We start from the raw sequence: 15094 nt of genomic DNA, 5'->3' as shown, positions 1-15094 counted from the left end.
GATTGCGCTCTCATGGGGAGGTGGTGTTAGGGACTCAGTTTCATGGTGTTGTGGTTGCTAGTTCGTCGAGTGATGACTTGTCTACGTGGAGGTTCATGGTGACACTTGGCTAGGTATTGTCACGAGATTGGCCCATGCAAACAAAAGGCATGTGATTAATTGAAGTGCACGTCTTCAACATGGTGAAGAGGTGGTGACGTGTGGCTTCTACAAAGCTCTGGAGTATGTTGTAATCGGTGTCCTTTTGTCCATTCCAACCTATGCAAACTCATATTAGTCAAATGAGCCGGCGAGAGTCGATCTCTATAGCTATTGGTGCTCATGTAGGAGTTGTAATGTCTGTATGAAGTGGAAAAAAGCCCCGTAGGGATTAGCCAAAGTTCAAGGTTTGATGTGTCTTTGGTTTGAAAGTAGAAAGTTGCTTTTCTCTTATCATAGTGTCGCTCTAGCTCAATTTATTGAACAATGTTAAAAGGTGAAATTACATGTTCTAGAATTTGTCATTTTATGTGAGAAATCATCATTTTATGTTGCAAGTTCATTGCCCTGCTTACACCTCTAAGAAAACACCTTGACACCATGATGAGAGGAATGACCAAGGGCAAATTGGTATCAAAGCATATTTTCAATCCTGCTTATGGATTTGTTACTGAAATTCTTCGTGCTCATGAGGTATCTTCGAGCAAAATATCCGTAGACATCCGCAATTCTTATCTGATTGTCAAGTCCGAGTGATAGCATGGACACTCAAGAAACATAAGGACGAGGCCATTGTCCTCAACTTTAATGGTCATGAATTTGCTACTTGGCGACTATATAGCTCATGCAAATGATTCTACTGAGCATGAAAGCCTACATGAACAGTCCCAATCCTTCTGGCTTGCCCATATGCAAAGTTGTACAACTCTTGAGCTTCATTCTGACTTCAAATATGGCTTCCAAAATTACATCGAGGTGATGGAAGTTATCCTCTCCAAGAGCACGCCCTAGCATGCCAATATCTCTCTCCTTGTCCCAAGCTAGCTTTTTTGCATCTCCATTCGATGGCCTCTCATTCATCTTGGTTTGAAGATTGAAGAGGAGGACCAAAACGCAATTCTATTGAAGAGTCCACCTCCCAGGTATGATGAGATTGTCATGATTCTTTGACTCGATGATGATGCAGGTTTTTTGGACTGCGTAGCCTCGTTGCTGAGTGAAGAAGAGTCTTTAAAACCACCAGGTGAACTAGCACATGCTGCTAAGAGAAACGGAAAGCTATGAAGGAACCAAGGGAAGATATACATATGTCGATGCATGATCACAATACATAATCTCTCCTTTTCAACACTCAAGCCGTCTCTAATCATAAGCCATGGGCAAATTTCTTATGAGCTAGAGAGGAGGAGGTCTCTCTCTTCTAGTACTTTCCATCTACCAATCAACTCCTATTCATTGAAGTGGCCATTCCCAAGTCATGTTTAATCTACCAAGTTTGTATTCTAGATTAGATTATGCATACCTTAAAGTTGACCAAAAATTTTATCTTTTCCCATAAGGAATCTACCATAAATCTAAGTTCCCCATAAAGCATACAAGGCCAAATAAAGATAGATTACTAAAAGATGTGATTTTTTAACAATGCTTGAAAACCAGACCTAAAATATCATTTTCGTTGTCTTTCAGTGGATACACGTGCGAACTTGGACGACCAACATTTCAAAAGCCAAACAAAACAACTGATGTTAAAAGTAAGCGTCTTGAACCTTCTATATTTCAAATCTGGGAAATTTTCCCTTTCAAGGCAATATTCGAATACGATCCCCATAGCCATATTAATTTATTTAGAGGACATGCTTTACTGACACCAAATACAATGGAAGAGATAAGCGGATAGTGTATTGTCTTTAAAAAATGTACAGACGACAATATAGGAAGAAAACAGGAATTGACCAATTGTGTTGCAACTTAAGAGAACATTCCTGCAAGAAATCTGAAAATTGGAACTTTGTTCACTAAGCTCAACAGTTGATTACAACACAGGCTACACTGCTTGTTTGGCAATAAGATATTGAAGCTCCTCAAAAACGGCTGTATAGCAAAACATGTATTGTTCCTGTTCAGATCAATTCATTATAAACAGGTTCAGAGAAAAAACTTGTGCATGAATAAGAAGCACAGGTCACTATGAAAAAACACTGCCCAAAGAATCTCAGTCTACTTACTCTGGTTTGAACCATCCCAAAACGTTGCTGCCTAAAATTGCGGACTGTGTTTTCTATGTTGACTGCTGACAAATCACCAAGAAGAATCCGGCGTAATGTATGATCTATGGTACAGTACGTCCCTGTCCTTCCAATTCCAGCGCTATATCATAAACCCAGCTTATCAGAAGAAATGGGCTCATACTTCACGTGCCAGGTCAACACACACAACTTGATAGCATCTAGAACATGAACATCATGTACAGAAGGCATTGCATCCCTATTCATCAAGTAAAATTATTTGATGGCTACAATTCAACATTAGCAGGAAACTTTCATATTGCTAGACCGACATAAATTACATGTTAATGTGTATCTACCAATCCAGATATATAGTACTTCATTAAGTGCATTGAGGGAAAGGATGTAAAGAGAGACCTGCAATGTACAACAAAAGGGCCGAAGTTCGAGGGTATGCTGTACAATGTTTTGAACATTTCACGAACAGGGAGAGTCGATGCTGGAATCCCATAGTCAGGCCAGTCTAATTGCAAATGCAATACAGGTACTGGGGTAGGGTCCTCTACCTGCAGTAATAAAAGACTCGGGAAAGGGCGGAACCAAAAAAGCTTAACATATTAGATTTTTCAACACAACTTTTTCCTACAACTCAAGCCATGTGACCACACAGAATAGTCATGCTCCAGTGCTGAACATGCAAAAATACACTAGTAAGTTCTAGGTTGAGATGGAAATTTCTGTCTTGAGCAAAATGCAACTCACAAAACATCTTACAGACCAGACAGATGAAATCAAAGTAGAACATAAAATGAAGCTACAGTATAAACTCAGTCAGATAGGATGCACTATCCAGGGTCTAGACCAATTCTAGTACAACCTAGACGGGAAACATTCATGATGCCTTGCCAGAGCTACGCCGCTGTTGAGAGCTGATTGTTTTTCTCGAAATTGGTTAAATCGTAGCCGCTGTTGAGAGCTGATTGTTTTTCTCGAAATTGGTTAAATGCACCATGTCATGGCAGGGGCAGTGAAGGACAGGTAAGTGCCAGGTAGTGACCTGAGGTCCTTAGCCGGGCATGTGAACAGGAAATATGCTAATCACATGTACAGTGCTACATCGAGTTTGCAATGTTAAAGCAGTCCTTTTTTTTCTCTGGATGAGGGGCAATTGTGGAAAAGTGCTTGTAGAAAAGAGCAGTCCTCAGATTCTATAGAAGCAAATTTCCATCTGCAGATTACCCACATCACATAAGCCTCACGCATGGGATGCTTTCAAAGGCCCCATGAATCTCACGAAGAGAGGAAAATCAAAGCCATACATCCACGAGTTGAGGCCCTATATTGCTTCACATGTGAGATGTGACGACGACATGATTTTATTTGTGAATAACGTAATTGGATTTACACGTGAATACCTTGGACCTTGGTGGTACGGGAATTGCGGGAGTCTTGGTATGTGTCAGGCTCGGGGAATTAATTCCTAGAGACCCCATGCACTTGGTGGTGTATTAATTGTGCCTACAGAAGAGTGGTAGAAATCCATTTACTATTTTGGGATTAAAATCTGCCAATTGTGTCCACAAACCGCTAGTTCAGGTGCTTGGAGGCCAAGACAGGTCTGTTGGAAGCAAGCCAGGCGTCCAATAGAGAGAATCGCCCAATTTCGTGAGTACAAGAGGCTGCCAAGAGGAGAGGCAAGCTGATTTTCGCTCCCTTCAGGCTGAGTCTGGGCTGCTGGAGCTAGGCAACTGGGTTTCTAGCTGCAGGCAAGCTGATTCTTGATAGTTCTAGGCTCTAGCCAAAGCGATTTTGTTTCTGAAGATCTGCTGGCTGTTCTGGAGTGATATATGCTGGCCGATTTGTCCTGGAGCTGATTCCTGTTGATTCCGGGACCAGAGGAGCAGGGTGATTTGTCCTAGAACTGATTCCTGCTAATTTCCGGGCCATAGGAGTAGGGTGATTTGATCCTGGGGCTGCGCAGGCTGTTCCAAGGTGTACCAGGGTAGAGGCGATCTCATTCGTGGCTGTTTTGTGCTGTTCTAGGACTCCTACAAGACAGACAAACTGGTTATGGCTTCTGGGCTATGGTTTTGCTGGCTAACATTTCTATTGCTGATTTCTAACAAAGACCAGGCTGTGGATGCTGTGGTTGGTCTGTTGCTGTCGTGATTTTGGGCTGATTCCAGGCAAGAAAAATCTGGACAACCTCGTTTGTGGGGTTTTCCAGGCTCGGGCTGCTAGCGAGATAATTATGCGGTTAGATCTCTTGCAATCGGACAGCTATTGTGCTGTGCCTTGTTGTGCATTGCAATTTACAAGTTGTCAGTCGAGGGGCACCGTAACAGCCAGGGGCTGAGTGTTGCCCTTGCGTGCCATAGGATCGATGCCGTAATTGCTTGGTGAGGCTGAGATTGTTGGATGATTTCTATTGTGGGAGCTAGAGGCAGTTTGCCAAATAGGTTATGCCTTGGAATTGGATGTTTGCGAAGCCATGATTGGCTTGGATTGCTGAGATGCCTATAGGAAGGGTTCAGTCTTTGTTGTAATTTGTTTTCAATTGAATAAATAATAAAGAAATACCGCAAGGGGCGCCAACTGATTTGGGGCCAATTAGTTGCTGTGGATATTATGCCAGTGGAGTAGTACTTGCTAAATTGTGAATTTACGGCCCTTATATTAGAGGCCGGTTGTATGGTTCCGTTGCCGGGACATCACCAACTTTCCTAAGAGGTGAGCTGGTGGTCGTGTTGGAGAGTAATTATTGCTGGCTGAACCACAAATTACAGCAAGGTAATTTTCAAAAATCATGTCACAGTGATACTCAAGTAGGAGGATGATGACCCAGAACATGGTGATGAGGTCTCTGGTGAAGAGCACTCTATGCATGGTGAAACTGCTGCAGGTGAGCAATATGCGGATGAGCAGCCGGAAGTGGAATCAACCTGGCTCTCGTATGTCGCTATCAAAGGTGTCCAAGCAAGAAGGTGATGAGGGAGATTCGGATGTTTTGCTTCGGGAGTAGATGGTTACGGTGATGGGAACCCTGACTCAACTCAAGCAGAATCCACGATTTGCTGAATTGATGCAAGGCCTGTCAAAGGTAAAGGGGCGGAAGGCTTCTTCAAAGAAAAGGGATCCAAGGGTAATCCACAAGTATTTTCTGGGCCCATGCCACAATAGGGGCAGCAGGCTGGTGAGCAGATGGCACACTTGGTCTCCGCACAGCAGGCTATGACAGGTTTTGGAGTTGTATGCAAGGCCCAAATCAGATTTTTCAGTTGGGGCAGCAAGCTTTTCCTTATGCGGGTGCTCACACAGAATATTTTACGGGAGGATCTGTGTTTCAGGCTATGGCTGGTCAAGCAAGGGGAGGCGCTGGTTTGTATGGCAATTTATGCAACGGGTTTCCAGCCAGCTATGCAAGGCATGTTAGGGGGTGTGCAGCCCAATATGATGTACAGCAATGTTGGCATGCAGCCAGGGATGCAGGCAGGTATGCAAGAGATGATGGGAAATCCTACCGATGTGCCCAATATGCTAAGATCTGGGGCTGACATGCCCAACGCAGCAGTGGGCAGTGATAAAGCCAGCCAGAATGTCAGTAATCCTCCTCTAAGCCTTTGTTGAAACCCCCTATGTATGATAATCTAACTCCGAAGGGAAAAGCTAAAGATTTCAAAGAGGGAGACTCTGCTATCAAATTCGAAACCTTTAATGGTCTGCAGGACAGACTGAAAGCTTTATCTTTCTTGCAACAATTTGATGCAGCCTCTCCAAGGGGAAATTTTACTGAGTCATCCCAGATCAGAAAGGCTGCTACTTTCTTAAAAGGGAATGCATTGCAGTGGTGGATGAATCTTCTGTTGCAGAACAATGCACCTACTACTTGGGTGGAGTTCAAACAGGGGTTTTCAGCTTCATGGTTGACTACCACCTTCGAGGTTGATGTTATGACAGCCTGGCATAATTTAAACACAGCCAACCACCATAATCTTGAAGAGTATAATAAGAAGTTTTGGCAAGCACTGTTACCCTGTTAGTTCATAACGACATGTGCCACTGACTGAACTGATTGAGAAGTATTGTTGTCGACGACCTAAATAGATTCGTGATTATTACAAGGAGACACGGATCACAAATATGTCACAATTGATTGAAAATGCCACAACAGCTTATGCCTTATTGCAGGGGAAGTCTAGTGTTTGGAAGGGTTCTAAGAAAGAGGAATGCAGAAAGTTTGGAAAGATTGGAAAGCATGTTAAGGCTAATTTTGTTGCAAGTAAACAGACAAGCACGGGCAGTGGTCCGAAGATTAAGTGGATGAGTCTGGAAGAGAGACACGCTCTCAGAGATGCTAACAAGTGCTTTCAAGACATGTGGCTCGTGATTGCCCTAACCGTAAACAAAAAGAACCTATTGATAACAAAGCTGACAAGGGTGATAAGAATGATAGGGGCAAAAATCGAAGCCCTTTGTGGGTCTATTGCCAGATGTAATAAGTGAGAAACCACAGGGAGAGGATACAGAATTATGCCGTATCTGGGCAAGTGAAAGATCAAACAGTGTTGACCTTCTTTGACCCAGGGGACAAAGCTAATTTCATCTCCCCTGAACTTGCAAGTAAGCTTGGTATTCGTGCGGAGGAAATGGGACCCATGTGTGTGTCATGAGACAAGAGAAATCACTAATCCGTGATTAGTAGACATTAAAACATTATAATATATTATACGCCAATGGTATAACATGTATTTGTATTTATGATGGACATCTGAGTAGATATGACTAGTCGAGCTGGAGCCACTGCTTCAAATGGCATTGAATTTGGACATGTGATACTTATTCTATTAATAAAAATGTGCACACACGTGTCTAGGTCCTAGGGGCAATAGGAAGGGAAGGGTGCATTTAGGTGCATTGAATGGTAGATGCATGGGTCATAGGCTAAGGGTAGGTGTAAATGGGAAGATGGAACTTGAGTGATCTCAAGGGACATTAATGAAAGGGTATCACCCTTTCATTGTAAATCTTACGTAGCATTCTTCATTCACCTTGCATTCGTCCGCCATCTCTCCCACCGTGATTAGTAGACATTAAAACATTATAATATATTATACGCCAATGGTATAACCTGTATTTGTATTTATGATGGACATCTGAGTAGATATGACTAGTCGAGCTGGAGCCACTGCTTCAAATGGCATTGAATTTGGACATGTGATACTTATTCTATTAATAAAAATGTGCACACACGTGTCTAGGTCCTAGGGGCAATAGGAAGGGAAGGGTGCATTTAGGTGCATTGAATGGTAGATGCATGGGTCATAGGCTAAGGGTAGGTGTAAATGGGAAGATGGAGCTTGAGTGATCTCAAGGGACATTAATGAAAGGGTATCACCCTTTCATTGTAAATCTTACGTAGCATTCTTCATTCACCTTGCATTCGTCCGCCATCTCTCCCACCTTGCATGTAGGTCAAAACAGAAACAAGTACTCTCACGAGGGCGCTCTTCCCCATTGAAGGGCCAATCAGCATCCGAATTCTGCATGCATTGCACACATTTGCATTCTTGAGAAGGCTGGTTCTTCACAGTGTGAAGCCGGAATGACTAATCTCAAACTCACTGCAACGGTAACTCCAATTATTAGGAAGCTGTGTTTGCACATATAGAGCCTTATGTTGCACATATAGAGCCTTATGAACAGCGAAGAGTTTTATATCATGCCATTACCTGACTGTGATGTTTTGTTGGGCATACATAAAATGGATGTTGTGATAGAAGCCTGTAAGAGAAAAATTACAATTACACACAAGGAGAAGAGTCATGTTATTGATGCCAAACTAAAGGGATTTAGCTCCCATTGTACAACTTCTGCCATTTCTACAGTAATGAAAAATCATCTGTCTGCGTACATGGTTTTGCTCAAGAGCCTAATCCTATTGATGAAAAGTCTACTCTCTCTAAGTTGGATAAAGAGCGGGCACGGTTTCTAAATCAATTTGCTGATTGCTTTTTGGATGCTTTGCCTGGTGAACTTATGCCCGAGAGGCAAAAGAATCTTGGTAAAGATATAGTGACAAGCCGTAGCCCGCCTAGTTAGCCACCATACACCGGTACCGCTTGTTTAGAAGAAAGATGGTTCTTGGCATATGTGTATTGATTACCGCACCTTGAACAAGATCACTATTAAGAATCGCTTTCCAATTCCCAAGATAGGATAGGTTTGAGGGATCGCGGTATTCAATCGCATAGATTTGAAAAGTGGATATCATGAAATTCGGATACGTCCTAAAGCTGTATACAAGACAACATTCAGGACTACTTTTGGATTATATGAGAATCTCGTGATGCCCTTTGGGCTTACAAATGCTCCGGCCACGTTTAATCGTATGATGCATAGGATTTTTCGGAATCAAAGATCTTTAGTTGGTACGTTCTTTGATGATATGATTGTATTCTCGAAAATTGAGGCAGAGCATAAGAAGCACTTGGCTATTGTATTCGCCGAGATCAGGAATAGAAGTTGTTGTCAATCCGAAGAAAAGTGAATTCTTCATGCAAGAGATACACTTTTTGAGACATTGTGTTTCCAAGGATGGGGTACGTATGGACCCGAGGCAATTAGGAGTTGGCCCCAACCCAAGAATTTGCATGAACTACGGAGCTTTCTCGGACTACGTTCATATTACCATCGCTTTAACCGTTACTTTGCCGAGATTGCCAATCCACTACATGCTTTGCAGACTTACGGAAAGGCTTTTCATGTTCAAGCTGCGCATTTTACAGCCTGCTGAAAAACATTTACAGATTTATGAGAAGGAAATGCTAGCTGTAATTCATGCCCTTTCTACTTTGAAGCATTATTTATTGGGCGCTGATTTTACAGTACAGACTGTCATCAATCTTTAGGATATTTCCTCACGCAGTCTAAGCTATCGGAAAAGCACGTGATGGGAAAATTTCTTGTCCATGTTCCATTTTCAGATTATTCATGTGGAGAGCAAGAAGAATGTGGTTGCATCCAGGAAGCCACATGTGTCTGCAGTCTCTATTGCTTATAACGATGCATTGGAATCCACGAAGGGCCAGTATGTTGAGGATGCAGATTTTTCTCAGATTTTTTATCAATTGTGATCACAGAAAGCCATGCATCACCATATGCAGGACACAAGGGCATTGATGCCACAGTCAGAGCGGTGGAGCATTACTTTTATTGGCCTAGTTTGTGGCGAGATGTGGAAGAGTATATCAGGACATGCTTGAAGTGCCAAAAGGTTACGTATGGATTTGTAAATTGGTGGTCATGGCTTTTAGATGTGCTTCTAGGCTCATGGGATTTCAGTGAGCTAGGTTTTGTTTGTCTTCAAGGAAAGCAGAAAAAGATGCTCTTGAGGGGCCTTCACATGATATTTAGAAATGTTATGAATTTGATAGCATGTGACGTCAATTGAATCTGGCCTCCAAGGAGCCAACTCTATTACCCACCAGTTTGTCCGGCCTGTACGAGTCCAGGAACAGCACAAAACAGCCATGAATCAGATCGCCTCTGCCTTGGCACACCCCAGAACAGCCTGTGCAGCTTGAGGATCAAATCGCCTTGCTCCTCTGGCCTGGAAATCAGCAGGGATCAGCTCTAGGACAAATCGCCCTGCTCCTCTGGTCCCGGAATCAGTTCCAAGACAAATCGCCCAATAGATACCACTCTGGAACAGCCAGCAGATCTCCAAAAACAAAATCGCCCTCGCCAGAACTGCCCAGAATCAGCTTGCCTGCAGCCAGAAATGTAGTCATCTGGCTCCAACAGCCCAGACTCGGCCTGAAGGCAGTGACAATCAGCTCGCCTCTCCTCCTAGCAGCCTCTCGTACTCACGAAATCGGGCGATTCTCTCCTGGACGCCTGGCTTGTTTGCAACCGACCTGCACTTGAACTACGTTTGTGGACACAATGGGCAGATTTTAATCCCAAAATAGTAAATGGATTTCTACAAGTCTTTTGTGGCCACTAGAAAACTACCCCAAGGCACAATTATACACCACCAAGTGCACAATTTTCTTGGGGTCTCTAGGAATTAACTCCTTGAGCCTGACACATATACCAAGATTCCTAGAATTCCCATGCCACCAAGGTCTAAGGTGTCCATGTGTAAATTTAATTACGTTAGAATTCACAAATAGAATCACGTCCTCGTGACATACCCACTCTCTTGACACAAGGCAAACGTCCTCGATTGTCATCCACTGATGAAGTGAATGAACAAAAGAATTCATATGTTCACATGCACCTCAAAACCAACATTGCATATATGATCCGTAGAGCCATGGATAACAAATCTTACATCAATGCAAACACATTCAAGTGACTAGCACAATGGTCATAGAAGTTCGACAGTAGATATACTATCAACTCAATACCTCGGGTGAAACATTTAGTGTCACCAAGCGACTTCTAGATATCTGGGCCTGTCCGCGACGAGGCAGATGTACTCCCCTCCTCTTGAGAGTATCAAGCAATAGGCCCTACTGAGCCTAAACGAGCCTCGGCCAAGGTCGGCTCGTTTAGGTTCAGTAGTGCACAGGTCCAGAGTATTTCCTGACACTCTAGACCAAATTGTCAAATAGCCCGAATCAATCCATCAGTAGGAAAAAAGAGCATCGTATCATACTAGTTCGGGGGTTCCTCAATTCTTACCATGAAAATGCCTGCATCAGGTAGTTCATCAAGTATACCTATTGGAGCTTCCCCTGATGTCAGCCTGCTCAAATAATCAGCAATGGCTTTTCAAGTCTATGTACAATGCTGTAGTCAAATTCTTGCAACAAGAGCATCCATCTGGCCAATCTACCTGTCAATTGCTGTTTGTTGACCAAGTAAATAAGTACCTAATGATCCACGTGGAAGTTGACCTTATTACCCAACAAATAATGTCTAAACTTGTGCAATGCATAGATCATAGCTAGGGCTTCTCTCTTTGTGACTGCATAGTTTTTCTCATGTTTTGTCAGAATTTTGCGGGCATAGTACACAGGTATGAACCATTTAGCTGTTTTTTGCTGCATAAGGACTGCACCCACAACTGTATCTGAAGCATCAACAAAAACTTCAAATGGGAGAGTCCAACTTGGAGAATGGAGGATAGGAGTAAGCATTAGGATCTTCTTCAATATGTTGAAGGCATACTCTTGTGGTTCACCCCAAATGTAGGGTTCCGTTTCTCTTGTCAGTTTTGTAAGTGGATAACATATATCAGGTAAATATTTGAGAAATTTGTAGTGCCACTTGATTTGACCAATAAATCTCTGAAGTTGCTTTATATTTTTGTGGCTTGGCTTTTTGGATAGCAGATCCCTTCTTTCACTGACAATAGATTGTGGCATCTCGTGGTACTTAAAAATTTGCTGCATAAACTTCTTCCTGATGGGAGTAAAATAAGCTTGCGTACTGAATCGGTCAATAATTGTCCAGATTCCATAATGTTCCATTTGCGTACGAGGAAGATTGAAAATAAAATCCATGGCGATACTTTCCCACAGTCTATCAGGGATCGACAGCAGCGGCTGTAATAAGACCGGTGCCTTCTATTGGTGGAGCTTGAAGTTGAAAATGAAGGAAATTTATTCACAGGACCGAGCATAACTGGTGGCCCCATTAACTGTGCTGTGCATCATCACAATCTTACCTGAGAAGGCTCGATCTCCAACAAGCGCTGTACGACTGCACTTTTGGAGACTTTGGTATCCTTGTTTGTGATTTTAAATTGCCCATGTACTTGAGACTCTTTCGTTTGAGTAGGAAAATAGCTGTTACACTTTACCATCTGAGAACACACATGGTACAGGAGATCAATGACAAAAAGTGCTTGAAAGACCAAAAGTATCCAGCACACTTAACCATCGGAGAACACGCATGTACAGGAGATCAACGAAAAAGAGTTCTCGAGAGACCAAAGGTATCCCAGTCGAATTGCTAGAAAATACCTGCACCTGTATAAAACCTGAAACAATATAATGAAGCTAGAAATGGCCAGCAAACAATTACCCTGAGAGAGAGAATTCAAAAGTACCTTGTTATGTTGATCTATCAAACCAGTGAGCATAACTACAACAGGGCACCTTTGTTGCACTACCATCTCCCAGAAGTCAACAATTGTATTCTGCAAAGGCCCTTGTGTTGCTATGAACCTTGGCAGATTATTATGGACAGTATCCTGCATGACACGATAGAGTGTCATTCCTCCTCAAACTTTGCAACCAATTTTTAATAGGAGCTCAAGCCTCAATATAAGCAATATAAGCAAGCATCAATGATATAAGCAAGCTAGAAAAGATATAACACGATCAAGCCTGCTATCATACCCAATCAAAGGCACCTTACCACAACATAGCTTGCATTGATGTAGGAAGACGCCGATCCAGCACCATTCAAAGGTGTCTCCAATAAAACCCTAGTGTGATCGTCTTTATAAATTGATCAAGGCCAACAAGAAAAGCGTCCTCAAGCTTGAAAAAGAGCCCACTCATTTGTTTCCAAAAGTGATATTAATGGCAAGGATACATGGCAAGACATCCAGATAACGATTTTTTGGCTGATTGATCTCCAACCTTCCAACTGTTGTCCTAGCCAGGAACTGGTTTGTTTGCATTCTGTCTGACTGCGATACCAATGTTAAACGGGATGTCAAGTAACTCGGAGAACTACTACTAGAAAACACAAAGGCTGGAACGATAAGCTAAGTTCTGAACCACGAGTACTGCTTTTCAACCTTCCAACTGTTATCCTAGCGCATCAAGAAGTCAAGAACTTCAGCCCTAATGTCTAATGCTGTGTACTGGTTTTAAAAGAGGTCACATGGTTCTTGAGAAACCCACAAGCAAAGAATCAAATTCCCTGTCGATCTGTCCTCGGCGTCCAGAGACGGCTAACTTCTTTCTGATCAATGCCAAAGCTTCACGGCAAAACCCAACTTGCGCCTCAGACAAAGGGATGGATTGCGCCAGGTGCTGCAAGAGCTCATTCCTATCATGTCTGCGGGGGAGCGGAACACCAGAGAACTTCTGATTTGCGGACGAGGAAGGGGGAGTGACGGGGGAATCCACACTGAGATTGCTAGAAGCCATGTGGGGTGGATTGGAAAGGGGAATGTGGTGCTGCCGGTTCTTGGGATTGTGGAGAGATGAGCCTGAACCCGAGCTACAACAGGAGGCAAACGTCAATCGAGAGACTTTCATAAGGAAGCTGAATTTTGCGAAAAGCACAGACAAATATATGTGAGCATTTAAATCCAGACAGACAAAGATACGTGAGCATTTAAATCCAGACAAGCTTTCGAAAATCGATTCGAGCTTTGTACGTACCACCCATCTTCACCTAAATTAGTTGCCCTTAGCATTCAAAAAATCATTATTTGGCTTGCTTTTAGATAGCCTTAGTGAAGGTTCAACTTTCACAAACCAAAAATAATTTCTAGCATTTTCCACGTGTTTTTTTTTGCAAATTCTTTGATTGGTTGGTGTGTTGACTTTAGAGGCATGTCTTTCAAATTTGGGTGTGCTTTTCTGAAAGTGCATTCATTCCCTCTTTCTTCTCCTTCTCTCTCTCTCTTCTCCTTCTTCTTCTCTCTCTTGGCAGGCCACACGAATGAAATTCATCTTGTTATTAATTAATTAGTTGGTTGAGCAAGAGAAGGAAGTGCAAGATATTTAAGCATCATAGGGGCCCACAAATAAAATTATTGATTAGTTCGACAAGGTGGCAGGATTAATGTGAGGTACGAGGGCTCAAATGAATCGAATCAACCCGATTTTGCTGGAAACTTCGCAAGGCCTTCATCTCTTCTTTATATAATATGCCTCCCTAGTTTGACTCTAATGTGCACGCGAGCGGAGGACAACGAAGTGCAGAGCCAGGGGTGAGGGAGGGATGAACGGACGGAAGAGTAGAGTGGAGAAGCCGAGGAGGGAGGAAGGGAAGAGAAGAGTGCAATGCAGAGTGAGGGGTGAGCAAGGAGTGAGCGAGGGGTGAGCGAGTAGAGGCAGAAGCCTGCAAATTGGGGAATTTAGGAAGGCTACGGATGGGGAGAGACGAGTGGCTAGCGGAGGTGGAGAGTAAGGTGTTCGAAGGTAAGTGGCCAACAGAAGTGGAGAGGAGGCTTAGGAGAGAGGAGGCAGAGTGAGCTCGCTGGGATGCAGCAGAAGGGGAAGGCCGGGGCGAATTAATTAGACAATCAAACATTAGGTTAATCGAGATCGATGAGGAGGAGATGGATTAATTAATTGAATTTTGGAGAGGAGGTGGCAATAATTAGTCTCACTTTGGGAAAGGAGAGAGCTTGAATTACATTAAAAAGACGGGGGAGGGGCATTAAAGAGGGAGGGACATGTGAGATTTACCACGTATCAAAGGCATTAAAGACGAAAGACATCCCAATGGGGGAAGGGATAGGGAGAATTTATTAGCACTGGCTCCAGTGCTTTAGGATTGAGTTGAGTGGGAGTTTTGTGATTATTCTTACTTTTTTAGGAATTTTTATTAGGAATTTCTAAATTCAGTGCTTTAGGATTGAGTTGAGTGGGAGTTTTGTGATAATTCTTAGTTTTTTAGGAATTTTTATTAGGAATTTCTAAAATTCTTAACCTCTACTTTTAGATGGTTGTTGGCTTTTCAACTTTTAGCTCGTGTGTGGCTGTTGTGTGTGCTTTTTACCCCCCTCCAACATGGCTATAAATCAATTCAGGGGCTCCACTCTCCTTCCATGCTTGAGCTTTCCCTAGAACAATTGCCTTGGCTTCCTCTAGCTACAAGTCTTCAAATCGCTTCAAGCTTTCTAGTCACTTATCCACATCTCACGTGTTCATTTGTGAGCAAGGCGCTAAAGCCAATTCACCTGTTAATTA

General features: G+C 42.9%; 1 protein-coding gene across 3 annotated transcripts; it reads right to left on the bottom strand.

Moving 5' to 3' along the window:
* Positions 1 to 1755: 1755 nt before the first annotated feature.
* Positions 1756 to 13675, bottom strand: PTP1 (protein tyrosine phosphatase 1). 3 transcript variants are annotated; one of them, XM_087384758.1, is made up of 9 exons: positions 13556 to 13675; positions 13070 to 13391; positions 12756 to 12852; positions 12576 to 12658; positions 12265 to 12408; positions 11881 to 12018; positions 2622 to 2770; positions 2205 to 2346; positions 1757 to 2095 (listed from the first exon to the last, which is right to left on the bottom strand). In XM_087384758.1, exons 1-9 carry the CDS (start codon positions 13588 to 13590, stop codon positions 2024 to 2026), a joined length of 1182 nt encoding a protein of 393 aa, XP_087240884.1. In that variant the 5' UTR covers positions 13591 to 13675; the 3' UTR covers positions 1757 to 2023. The 3 variants fall into 3 exon arrangements, with proteins under 3 accessions (XP_087240883.1, XP_087240884.1, XP_087240882.1); XM_087384757.1 differs by lacking the exon at positions 13556 to 13675 and having other exon boundaries at positions 1756 to 2095; positions 2622 to 2775; positions 11886 to 12018; positions 13070 to 13537; XM_087384756.1 differs by lacking the exon at positions 13556 to 13675 and having other exon boundaries at positions 1759 to 2095; positions 13070 to 13537.
* Between the last annotated feature and the right edge of the window lie 1419 nt (positions 13676 to 15094).

The sequence above is a fragment of the Dipteris shenzhenensis genome, chromosome 14, assembly GCF_047967505.1.
Source record: "Dipteris shenzhenensis isolate YYH24624 ecotype China chromosome 14, Dip_SZ_1.0, whole genome shotgun sequence".
Lineage (NCBI taxonomy): Eukaryota > Viridiplantae > Streptophyta > Polypodiopsida > Gleicheniales > Dipteridaceae > Dipteris > Dipteris shenzhenensis.
Note: the sequence above shows the minus strand (reverse complement) of the source record. Positions and strands in the feature narration are given on the sequence as shown.

Coding starts and splice junctions, on each gene's coding strand:
- PTP1 (XM_087384757.1), bottom strand. CDS start 13,429: ATGAAAGTCTCTCGATTGACGTTTGCCTCCTGTTGTAGCTCGGGTTCA. Junction 12,019..12,264: donor TGATAGATCAACATAACAAG/GTACTTTTGAAT, acceptor GTGTGTTCTCAG/ATGGTAAAGTGTAACAGCTA. Junction 2,096..2,204: donor TTGGGATGGTTCAAACCAGA/GTAAGTAGACTG, acceptor TGATCTGAACAG/GAACAATACATGTTTTGCTA.